The sequence below is a fragment of the Heterocephalus glaber genome, unplaced genomic scaffold (genome assembly GCF_053883595.1).
Source record: "Heterocephalus glaber isolate CG9 unplaced genomic scaffold, H.glaber_assembly_v1.0 deba00000676, whole genome shotgun sequence".
NCBI lineage: Eukaryota > Metazoa > Chordata > Mammalia > Rodentia > Bathyergidae > Heterocephalus > Heterocephalus glaber.
In genome coordinates, this window is record NW_028258156.1 from 10466125 (window position 1) to 10479021 (window position 12897).

Sequence of the window (12897 nt, forward strand, 5' to 3'; positions counted from 1 at the left end):
TAAGATAGAAGTCAGTGTCTTTGGTGACCTAATTGTGGAGATGACACTCCATCGCTTTTGCCACATTCTTCTAGTGGGAAATAAATCACATGGTCCAGTCCACAATGAAGGGGAGAGTATTTCACAGGACATTGAATGCCGGGAGGCAAAAGTCACTGAGTGACAGGTCAGAAGCTATTACCATCTCACTGCTGAATTGGCTCTTTTATCCTTTTGTTATGTCTATGTCTATCTCTAGTAATAATTTTGTTTTTGATAATATTTTATCTGCTGTTAGCATACTTTGCATGGAATATCGTTTTTCTTCCTTTCACTTTCAAACTATTTACATTTTTATTTAAAGTGCCTGCTCTGTGTACAAAGTCCAGTTGAGTTACTTTTACTCTTTCTGCTAATTTGCACCTTTTAATTATAATTCTTATTTCATTAATGTTTAATAATTTAATTCAGTACTAGTATTGTTGGATATTGGTTCAGCATTTTACTTAATGTTTCTCTACTTGTCGTTCTGTGTTTTATTTTTCTGTTTCTCCCTTCCTTATTTGGATTTTAAAAATATTTTTACTTTAATTTTTCAGTTAGCTCCTAAGCTAACAAAATACCCTGTGCTTAATTTTATATTTTGAATTTTTTCTTGATTACCCCAGGAATTAATAATATGCCTTTGACCTTTCGTAATCCACTCATAAGAAATTGTTCTTTCTATATAAATGTAAAAATGACACCAACACATGTGAACACTTTTCCCAACCTCAACATTATAATTTATTTTACATAACATAGCTACATAAATTATAAACCCAAGACAATGCTATAATATTTTCTTCAAGCAATTACATGTTTTATAAAGAAATTAAGAGAAGAAGCCATGAGGAAAACACAATCATTTCCATTAAACCAAATATTGACGATTTCTGTTACATTTACTTTTTTTCTTAGGATCTTGGCATTATTTCCTCAGTGTGAAGAACTTAGATCTTGTAGCTCAGGTCTGCTGAAACACGAATTCTATTATCTGAAACTAACTTTGTCTTTACTTTTGAAGAGCATTTTAGCTGCATGTAGACTTCTGGGTTGTATTTTTTCCTTTCAAGACGTTGACTATGTCATACGACTTTTTCATGATTTCTAACAAATAGCCTTTGATTTCTACACATTATATGGCATTTTTTGTTGTTGTTTTATTTCAGTTTATACTTTTGAGCCTGTTTTGCACATGTGTGGTAGAAGTCCAACAAAGACTAGAGATCCACACTGTGGCTCTCTGCATTCAGGGGTTTCTTATTCTCACCGGCATTGATGATTTTCTAGCTCCATTTCTTGTTTGTTATACAGACCGGAAGGACTGCAGATATTCCCATGCAGTGCTTCTGTCATGGATGGCTGAGCTATGTAGCCTACACCTTGCCTTAGGGTAAAAGCTGCAGATACAGGGACTTGAATAGATCCTCATTTCTTTAAGTAAGCATGCGCCCATAACAAGACGCAGCCTGTTTCTGTCCAACATACATTTAGGTAGGTGTTTTTTACATTATGTTCATTCTTTATAGTTTTTTCTATAGGAGGTAGAACTAGCAGGGCAGTAATGTGTCATATTCCAAAAAGGAATTCTTGTTCTTTTAGCTATGAATTTGTCCTTAAACTGGATTCCCTACACAGAAAACATAACTTTGGTCTTTTAAAAATTATTCAGTCTTATTATCATTGCCTTTTAATTGGAACAATCATCCATTTTAATCTTCATATATATTTATATGGTTAGGGTTAATTTGTTCATCTGGATTATTTTATTTGTTCTATTTATGTGTTCTTTTCTGTAAATAACTTCTTCCATTTTAAAAATAAATATATTAATATTGAGTATTCATCTCTAATTTTGGCTCATTTGCTTTTTCTTTTTATCATAATTGGTAGTTGCCATAGCATACAGCTTGCTTATAGTTTTATCTTTAATGAACAGAATTAATCTCAATTAATACTGAGTTACTGCGCATGCAATGTAACAACTATACACAATCTGTTTTCATTTTGTTCTCATTAACTCTGCAGTTGCTATTATGTATTTTAGTTGCACATATGTCATAATGACAAAAATATTATTTTTCTTTCAACAGCCAATTTTAACTCAGTAAAAGTACTATCCGCAGTTACCAATATTGTACCCATATAACGCTCAGCAGTTTTGTGTAAGTCAAGGTTTCTTTCTGACATATTATAATTCTGCTTAATGGATAATTCTTTTAACATCACTTGCAGTGGAGATCATATGGTAATAATTCTCTCAATTTTTGTTAAGAGATATTTTTGCTGGGTATATAATTCTAGATTTAGCAGGGTTTCATTGCATTTTTTGTCTTAACACTTTAAAAATCATTTAACTTATACTCTGTCTCAACATTAAATAAAAACTTCAGAAGTCTTGCCTTAGTTTCTGTCTATATAATGTGTCCTTGTTCCTCTTTCAGTTTTTAAATTTTAATCCTATTTACTGGTTTCCAGCAGTTGAGACCTGCTTTGGTAAATTTATCCTACTTGCAATTTACTTAGCTTCTTCAACCTGTGAGTTCATGGTTTTCATCAATTTTGGAAAAAAAGTGGCTATTAATACTTAAAATTTTCATGTAAAATTGTGGAATTGCACTTTAGAATATAGCCACAGACTCAAGGATTCCCTAAGGAGTTTTGTGGATCTCTTTTTCCATGACACTTCCTCCTCTCCAGCACCCAGTCCTGAAACTTTCAGCCACCTTAGTAGCTTAGTCATGTCAGATTGCTATAACAACAGAACACAGACTGAGCAGTTAACCAAAAATTACTTCCTACAATTCTGGAGGCTGAGGAATTCAAGATCAAGACATATTCAGTGTCTTGTGAGGCCTTTCTTCCTGATTTACAGAAGCCTGTCTTCCTGTTGTGTCCTCACGTGAGAGAATGAACGCTAGTCTCCTTCTTTATGAAAAAGAACACTAATTCTATTATGAAGGCTCTACCCTGTATGGCCTCATATAAACCCAGGTAGTAACCCCTCCCCGACTTCCCATCTTATCCCCTCCCCAAAGATCTCAATTCCTAATACATTCCGTTGAGGTTTACATTTTCAACTTACAGTATAAATCTTAGGGGAACAGAAACATGCAGTCTTTACTCCCAGCCCCCAAGAACTCTAATATTTATCTAAATTCTGTAAGGCCACATTATTTTCTCAAGACCCCTCCTCCTGTAAAAATATTATGTGCCCATAGCCAGAAAACCAAGACAGAAAACATTGTTTCTCTTCTATTGTGGATCACAATTCTGGGCTATTATACTATATCTGAAAACTGTATATCTTATATACAGTTGAATTCCAGTCCTACTTTTTTTCATAATGGCCATGTGTAAAGGTACCCACATAATTACAAATTAGAACTCACTATAATATCCATATGTTATATTGATTTATACATGTATATATATTTACATGTTCACATGTTAAGTTTGAGCAGATGATATTTCAGATATAAGTGGAAAATTGTACTAAATGTAGTAATAAGTAACATATTTTCTCAGATTAATATTCACAAGCACTAAAATTACTTTTGAATAATGACTTCTAAGCTGCACTGTCACTAAAAGCACAGAAAAAATTAAAAATGTATTCTGATTTTATTATCTCTATTTGTAAATAAGAAAGTCTTCAAAATATTGCTTTCTCTTTTTAACAGAACCAATTCATCAAATCTGAGGTAAATCTTTAGGCACCATCTTTTCTAGTTACATGAACAATAGTATTAAAATAGTGACGGCTTGTAGCACTTCAAAACTGCTAAATTGTTTGAAATCCTTTTGTAATTTTTCTTTTCCCTGACTTTTTATTCTATAATGGCCATTCAGTCCAGTGCCATGGCCACCATAAAAATTTAGTTTATATCATGCACTAGAAATAAGATCATGATTAATATTATATTTAAAATTAATCATTTAAAATTTGAGAGCTTTTCAATAACCCTATATTAGTGACTGAAATTATCATTTTTGTCATGTGCCTCATAACAGTAAGACAGGAAATGTAATAGTTTTCTGTTGCTGTAACAAAATACTTGAAACACTTAAGTTAAACAGAGGAAAGTTTTATTATTTTGTCTTATAGTTTTTGTGGCCCTAGTCCACTGTTGGCTGGCCCCATTTCTTTCTGCCCTGTGGGCAAGAAAGACATCATGTCAGGGAGCACATGTTAGAGAAAGGTGCGCGCTTCATTGCATCTAAGAAACAATGTGAAAGAAAGAAAAAGAGGTAAGTTTCCATTGTCCCCTTCAGAATTACATCCCCCTTCCCCAGTGATCTGGCTTCTTTCCACTAGACCACACCATTTAAAGACCATCCACCTCCCAATAGCACCATGGGATGGAGATCAAGCCATCTGCACATGGGCTTTTGGGGAACACTCATCCAAACCACAGCAGGGAGTATTAGTCTACCAATTCATGCATATTTCTTTGTCCAGATATTAAAATTTCTATAAATCTCATTTGGGTAAATGCATATACAGAGACCTCAGAACTCTTTAATACTTATGGGCTATACTTGATCCTTAATGAGAACAATCATGAAGAATTTTTTATTGGTTAAAGAGTTTCATAAGAATTATTTTGATACTATGCACACATTTGCTTGTGTCATGCATAAGCCAGCAGGTGGCAAGCTTGCAATTTTTTTGTGCAGTTGCTCTTATGGAAGATGTAGAAGATTAAACTATGTCTCAATGGACCCTAAGAGTAACATTTTTGATGTATCATAACATAAGGAAATAAATCCTTGAATTGTTGGGTCCTTGGAGTTTTGGACAGCAATGTGCTTCACGTATGGTGTAACCTTATAATTATTTCTTTAGAAAATACTTCTGAGGGATCATGGTAATAATAATAATAATAATTTTGCCAGCTTGAACTCACTTGTTATCATTTACTGGCATGATTATAAGGGAAATTTAGACGTATGGGGGCTTACTTTGGGAGCAGGTTTACATCAATTTAAAAAGCACACAAACTATACTTTATGCTCTAGAAAGTGTAGTGTAATTCTAACATTGTAATTAATAATTCTAACATTGATTGTCATGTTTTCAAACAGAATAGTGATGTTTTCTGTGGATAATGATTTTCATTTTATTTCTAAAATTATTTCTGATTTATTGTGACTCATTAGTATTTTTTGAAAAGTGAAGGTAGATTTAACTTGTTCTATGTAAAATTTAATTTTTAATTTTCAAAATTTTGAATTTCATAACAATTACCCAGTATAAATCAACAATGTTTATTTTCCAGCATAAAATTGGAGTTTGGTGTATTTAATCTCATTTCTTGTCAGAGATGAAACTTCAAATAACATAAGATTTTCTCATTTCTTTTATTCTTTAAAATTTATATGTTATTAACATCAACTCTACATTCTCTACAAAAATAAGGTCTCTCACAATAACAATATTCATTATTTCTGCATAAAAATTTGGGTTATTTAGATGACATCTACAATATTTAAGTAAATTATGCATCATTGAAGCCTAAGAGAACTTTTGAAGGTTTCTAACAACCGGACATTTGATGAGCCATGTTTCAAGTAGAAAGTAAATCCACTTCTTATGGTTCAGTATAAGGGTTTTTTTCCTCCAAATATTACAATAATTGAAGATTCTTTAAGGCTTAATAACTGGTAATTGCTACATGCTTTTTTATTTTTAAGGAAAGATGACTAAAACTTTATAATTATAGAATAAGTATATCATAAAGGAAACAAATTACAAGGTACAGTTAAATTTAAACTGTGATACAAGCCCTGAATCAATGTTTAAAAAAATTGAAGTTGGCACTTGTGTTACAAAACTTGGGCTATAGGTCACTCTACTTTTGTGTCCTTAGCATTTGGCATTTTTAAAGAAGATACTTTGCATCACAGAGGTGCCTGTACTGCACTATGTGTTTAGAGGTCAGGGTGCCCCACTGTACCCTGACTCCATCCTCTCTATGTTCCTTCAATCCATCTCTAACAGGAGAACCATTATTGGAAAGATGATTCACACTTCAAAACCTCCTCTCACCTCCTCACTTCCCAGATACTCTTGATGGAATACCTTGAGATTTATTTCTTGAGGTAAAATCAAGAAAATGAAAAATGGGATTCAAACAATGATTCCCAGACATCTAGAGTCCCATAAGCATCAAAGACGACAACACAAAGCTACCCAAGCCACACTTTCCTGGGCCCTAATGGTTCTGACCAGTGCAGATTGTTGAAAACAGTTGTGCATTAAGCCAGATGTTTAAAAAATACAAAAAGTCTGTTCCAATACAGTATTTAAACGAACATATCTCTGGAATTTGAGTGAGAATGCAGGGTCCCAAATGAGCTGGGTCTGGCTGCTTATCCCAAGTGAGGGCACACGCACCTAGGTGGGAGCAAGGGTCTGCTGGCTGGAGAGCAGGGTGGTCACATCCCCGTGAAATGTGGCAGCTCCTGTCAATTGCTTCTTCTCCTCGGACCCGGAAGGTGACAGGTGGTGGGCTCTCCTTAGGAGCTCATCTGGACGCAGGAGTTTCTTGGTAAGGGCCTTGCGGGGTCCTGGGGTCCTAGTGAAATCAGGATTCTGGGCTTTCTCCAGCCTCTGCTCCCCTGCCTGTCTTTGTTCACTGCTCCCTACCCCGGTTACATGCAGAAGAAAGTTTTACACCAAACGAGCCCCGCGTTGACGTAGGCATTGCCTCCCTTCCCTGCTGGAGAGACGCCCAGAAGGGAGCAAGTGGGGGAGATGCGGAGGTAGGGATCGCTTAGATTCCTGTGGTTAGTTGGGGGTCCCGGGAGGGACGGATCCAAGGCCAGCCAAGAGTATTGGTGCTAGATCCACAAATACACCAGGCTTCGCCCTCCTCCGTCAACCTTCTAAATCCCAATGAGATCATAGCGATGAGAGAGAATCAGATCAAGAGAGAGGGGGAGAAAGAGGACGACGACGAGGGAGAAGAAATCCAGACGGAAAGAGGCCATCAGACAAGGTCACTTTTTCTGGCGACACAGCAACTGCCGGGAGCGTGGTGCTGAATACCATCCGCCCTCTCCACCTGGGGACCGAGACTCACAGAAGCACTTTACGTTACCACGAAAACAAAGGAGCAGAGGCGAGAGGGAGACACAGAGGGAAGCTCTGAGCCCTTGGACTTCGGGAAGCCAAGCTCAGCCCTGCAGGGAAGGGAAGGGCGTCTGCCAGGTCGGAGAGGCTGAGGAGGGGCTGCTTTCCCTGCGGAGACCGGGGACGAGGCAGAACTCTGGACAGCGCCTCGCGAGCGCCGCTCCAGCCCGGGGCTCCCAGGTCGCGCGCGCAGCTCCCTGAACGCCGAGCTCCTGATTGCTCTCTGTGGACTCCCCAGCACCGAGCCCCGCAAGCCTCCTCTCCAGTCCTTGTCTGAACGTGCCAGGGGGTGGAACAGCTCTTTCGCCTCTGGTCGGGCCAGGGAAGAGGATCTCTGGTTCTGGAAATCCAGTCCTTGTGGATAAATGTTTTGCTGGTGAAGAAAGAAAAGTTTTGGGATCTGGTAGGGGGTGTAAGGGGTGAGGAGGATTGTGGAAGAAAGAAGGTGGATGGTTGGTTTCCCTCTCTGATCTGGAAGGAATGATGACCCAGGAAGGATGTGCACCAGCGGCCAGATTATTGGGAGCCTCTTGGTGCTCTCTGTGCTGGAGATAGGGCTGGGGGTGTCCAGCGTGGCCGTGGGGGCGGTCAGCTTCAGCCTGGCCCTCCGAGAGCACAAGCCTCAGCTCGGAGACTCGTCCCCGGTATGGAGCGGGGTGTGTGTACGTTGAGCCATTTCACTCTCTCTTTACCTCTTTACGGTGATGGTCAGTGTGCGTGCGGTAGTCGCTCCCTCCCCGGGAAACAAAATCATAAATCTGCTCTGGCTTGCATGTAGGTTCGTATTGGCAAGCTCTGCTTCTTTATGTTGTTCTTTTTATTGGTTGCTCCCTCCCCTACCCCTTACCTGGGGTTAAAATAAAATTAGATGGCTTTGTTTAAACTTGTGGTGAGGGGGTTCAATTTCCACTGGCTAATTCTGCAAAACACTGGCCAGTATTCATGATTTGGGGTGGCATCTGTCAAGGGCAGATTCACTTAGTCTTTTGTTCCTTTGAGGAGGAAAATCAAACTGAGAGTGTTACATCCTTTTCATGTATCACGAACAAACAGGGACTGTTAGTTATGCATTTATCTCTGGGCAACAGTGCCCAAGGTACCCCAAAGGCAACACAGCTATGACAAAAAGAGAAATGTGGTGTATCTGTGAAAGGAGACTGTGAAATGGTGCATATTATCCCAGCAAACACTGTTGCTAATTTTCCTTTGCTAGCTTTCTGGTATTATACCTCTGAAAACTCTTTTGTAAGTTCTAGGCCATAACTTAAGCAAGCAACGGTGGTAAGAAATGCAACATTCTAACCAGTGAATAACTTGCCTTAAAGAACAACAACTCCTCAGAGAAAATGTCATAATGCTTTCTAAATCATGTAGCAGACTCAACAAGCTTGTGGTGCAGTTACTTAGGGTGAATCTCAAGGAAAGCCTTGGAGACCCATTCCTTCCACTAAAGATAATAAAATAGCTCAACACTATTCCTACTGTGGACCTAATAGTGAAAAGTAGCTTTTTTACTCTACTTCAAGTGACAGAGCTGCCATATATTTCTGGGGTTTTAATTTGATTCTACTTAGATAATATTAGGACATTCTATTACTGATAATCCATAGTGTTTTCAACTGTTATGGCTTCATTATTTGAGCTTAAGTCACTAAGCAAAAATGACCATTTAGGAGTACATGAAAAATCACTCCAAAGTAATTCATTTTAAGAGGTGCTCTGACATACTTCAAGCATGATAAAATTATGCTTTGTATGACTGGTTTTTATGTTTTAATTTTTCAGGTTAGATAAAGCCTTCTAAATTGCAGAGCTTAAAATTTTTTAAAAATCATGTTTAATTCTAACATTGAATTACTCCAAGAATCCTTATTCTAAATTCAGCAAGTTATTATCAACCTCCAAATAACTATCTTTTCTTAATTATGTAAATTTTGCCACCATACATATTAAATTTGTGTTTGAAAGGATGAAAAAGGCACTTGTTATATCTAATAATTCTACATCTTACATGTGGCTATAAATACTTCTAACCAGAGTTCTGGTTATCATCATTATTATTATTATCATTATTGCATAAACAGAAATAAGATTTTTAAAACTTCTATTGGACAACAGTCAAAAAAAAGTATAATGCCAACATGTAGAGAAGGAATGACAAAATGTGGGCCATGTGTCTTAAGGAGAAGCCTCAAATATTCTTCAAGTCATTCTCCATCTCAACATGCAAAAAATAGTGTGAATAGACATAAAATATCTCCAAGTGATATCAAAGTATCCAGTTCACATGCTCAAATTTTAAAAGGTGACAGCATTATCATAGTATCATGTAAAATGAAAATTAAATGATGTTTTTCTCTCTTCCCAGACTAGTTAATATTACCTAGATGAGTCAATATATGTGCACATACAAAAATGAAATATTTGGTTCAGCTCAGGGTAAAACAAGTAAGACATATCTACACAGTCATTGTTATAAAGAATTATATCTATTTTTAACTGGCTTTTTAGAGTAAGTAAAATTCACCTTGGTTCCTAGGTTGAATTCTATTGTCTGAGTTCAGTGAAATCAAACAATGCATTTGGATGAATGAATGAACCTGAAATTTTTTATAAGATCAACATGAAAGATCAGATTTGTGAAGAAAAAAATACTCATTTGAGATCATTGCATTTATCAAATTACAGACTGGCTATGTAGATTCTTTAACTTGTTTTTGATAATTCATTTGTGATTCTGTCTGAACTATCTCTTAATTCCTTCACTGATAAATTCATATAACCTGTATTCATAGAGGACTTTGCACATGAAAGGAATTTTATGGTTTATTACAGAGGTTATGAAGATGAATCAGAACACTGCTTTCAAAGTAGCACTGACTAGTTAAAAAGCAAAACAAGATTGGCATGTCACTAATTTTGTCAGTGGTAAGAAGTTAGAGTGTGATCTCAGAGAGATACAGGGCAAAGACAAGGAAGAAAAGTTGGCATGGTCAGTGAAATATCCATGAAAGAAGTATTATTTTACACTTGATCTTGATAGTTTATTGAGATCTTGTGTCAATATATCACAGTGTTAATGCTCCACAGGGTAAAATTTGAAGTCAAATTACCTGGTTGCAGATCCAAGAAAGACCTGGCCACTTCCTAATTGGGTGCCTAGCCAAAGTTTCTTCATCTGTACAGAAAGATTCTAACAGGCATTAATTAAATAATGCTCTTAGTAAAGCTCTTAGCATGAAGTAAACACCAAGTAAATATGACCAGCTAGTACTGGGTTTACAAACTTGCAGTGGATCGGGGGGAAAAGGAGAGCCTTTCAGACATCATGTTTGAAGTCAAAGAAAGGGGATAGCATGAGTTGTGTTCCCCAAAAAGTAAGTTCTTGTGGTTTTCTGGGACTTTAGCGGGAAAGATTGACAAGAACAGATAGAGTGATTGAAGCCAGATCATGGGAAGCTATGTGCCAGTCTAGAGCAACAGATTTACTACCTCATATTTTAATAATAATTATAATAATAGCACTAATTCTTACTTTCCTAAGAGACTCCAGGAAGGTGCATCAGGAATTTGGATAAAAATGTATTACTCTCTTTACTAAATTATGAATTTCATATATATATTATATTTACCAAATGAAACTTTACAATAATTGACCCATCACAATACACAAAGTCTGCAATCAGACTCTATTTTGATTAGTGCCATGAAGCTTTTTTCAAAACATTAATATAATCATTATAAGACTTCTGAGTTAAATTTTAAAATCGATGGACAAAAAAGCTGTAGTAAGATAAATTTCTTATAAATAGAGACTCTGAAATTCCAAGATTTTTACCTGTGGCAAATACATTAAGGTTTTGAGCAGCTAGTTTGATTATTTGACCCAAGCATGTGAATATTTTTTAAAGTGGCTTTAAAATGAAGTAGTATTGACATAAAGGATTTAAAATGCATGTGATTAATACTAACATAAATTATTTCCAGTCACTATTTCATAATCAGACAAGGTGCTTCCAGTGATTCGTCTAAAAAATTGGGTGGTTGGAGGGAAAAAGGCACTTATCTATAATTTCATAGAGAAAAAAAGGAATATATTGCTTTATAACATTTTTGTTTTTCTTGATTCTTTGTGATAGCTGATTAGTCACTTATAATAAAATCACAAAATCAGAAAATTGTTAGACGAAAATGAATGAATAATTGAGCAAACTGCTTTGGAAAACACACTCGTGAAATATAATCAATATGCAAGATTTATTCAGAGTAAAATAGGGTTCTTTCCAATTTGCTGTGTGAAAGTCACTTTTCTCGGGTCCAGAATATCATTTACAATGTGAATGGGCTGGATTTGGTAGTACTGAAATCCATGAATCCCTCAGAATTTCACATTGTTGCTCTATGTTCTCATTTGTAAATCTAAAGATTCAGATGATGGTGCCCAGAACAAAGTTTTATTTAACATGCATCATCCTGAAAGTTCATCCATTTATATTGGAAAATTAACCTCTAAATTTTAATTTCTTGACAGAACTTTTCTAAAACTAGATTTCCCACATGTGAACAAAAAAGGTAGTCTTTTAAGTTATTTAAAACTTTCCTTATCTAATCATTTAAAGTTTGAGTGATTTTAAGGCTTATTTTTAAGATGCATAGTTGGTTTGTATATCATAACATTATCTGTTTAATAAATGTGATGTTTTGTTTGGGTGAAACTTATAGCATAATCAGTGCAAATACCTATTCTGTAGACTCAAAATTCACCATGGCAACAACTCAGCCAGTTCTAAGGTTTTGCTGAAATACACTTTTGTACATTCTTATCCATAGTATAGCAGCACAAATAAGGAGATTTATGCAAATCAAAGTAACCATAAATATTATTTTAATATTTAAATATTAAATTTAATGTTTAAATAACATAAAGAAAATTGTCTTTATAGCATCTTTATTGCTTGTGACTTAATGTTTAAATTTAACATTTAAATTAAAAATAAGCAAAATAATAAAGTGAAAGAAACTCCCCAGTTATTTTAAATGTGCACAGTTTGAAGCTAACATGTCTCTGTCTAGGTAGTATACCATTTTATCCAAAGCTAAAATACATGAGACTCATACTCTTTAGCACCAGATGTAAATTAGCATGAGATGTAAACACTGCCTCTATCTACAGAAAAATATATAAACATGAATGTGTCCTGTTTTAAAATTAGTTTTAATTTTAAAAGAAATTTGTGAAGTTATTCTCCAATCTTTTTTGTAAAATAAAGTATTTTTCTTCATAGCTCATCTTTTTCTTCATAGCTACCATTATCTTGTTATAATAGTAGAGATATTCCTCTATACATAAATGGTTTTTGAGGGACATGTATCCCAATTGTTACCAATTGGGATATAATTTCTGAATATATTAGGCCATTCATGAATACTGTACTACCCAGGTAGTCTCTTGCATGGTTCATTTCATTTATGGTCCAGTGCTACTGATTATGTACTAAGCTTAGGCAATTAAATAAGTTAAGGAAATCAAACTACTAGAAAATATAGTTATTATTCAATAAAACATATCATGTATGAAAGGAAGAACAAATGTCTATTTCTTGTACTGATTGCTGTTATGGTGTAAGAAAAATGGTGGCTTTGCCAATATCTGATGAAATTTTTCTTACTCTAATGCATATGAAAGTACTATGTGTTGGGATTTTTATGCAGTCTGTGACAAAAAATCTACGTTGGAA

At 35.6% G+C, this 12897-nt stretch overlaps 1 protein-coding gene across 4 annotated transcripts in view; it reads left to right on the forward strand.

Annotated features, from left to right (window-relative positions):
- The first annotated feature begins 5374 nt into the window (after window positions 1-5374).
- Window positions 5375-12897, forward strand: part of Tmem196 (transmembrane protein 196) — a 65538-nt gene continuing 58015 nt past the window's right edge. For 2 of the 4 annotated variants that reach the window (XM_013070263.3, XM_013070265.3), the window contains exon 1: window positions 5375-7821. In XM_013070263.3, coding sequence (XP_012925717.1) covers window positions 7657-7821 — 165 coding nt within the window. In that variant the 5' untranslated portion in view covers window positions 5375-7656. The remainder of the gene's footprint in view (window positions 7822-12897) is intronic. The other 2 variants (XM_013070264.3, XM_004839578.3) reach the window with 1 other exon arrangement.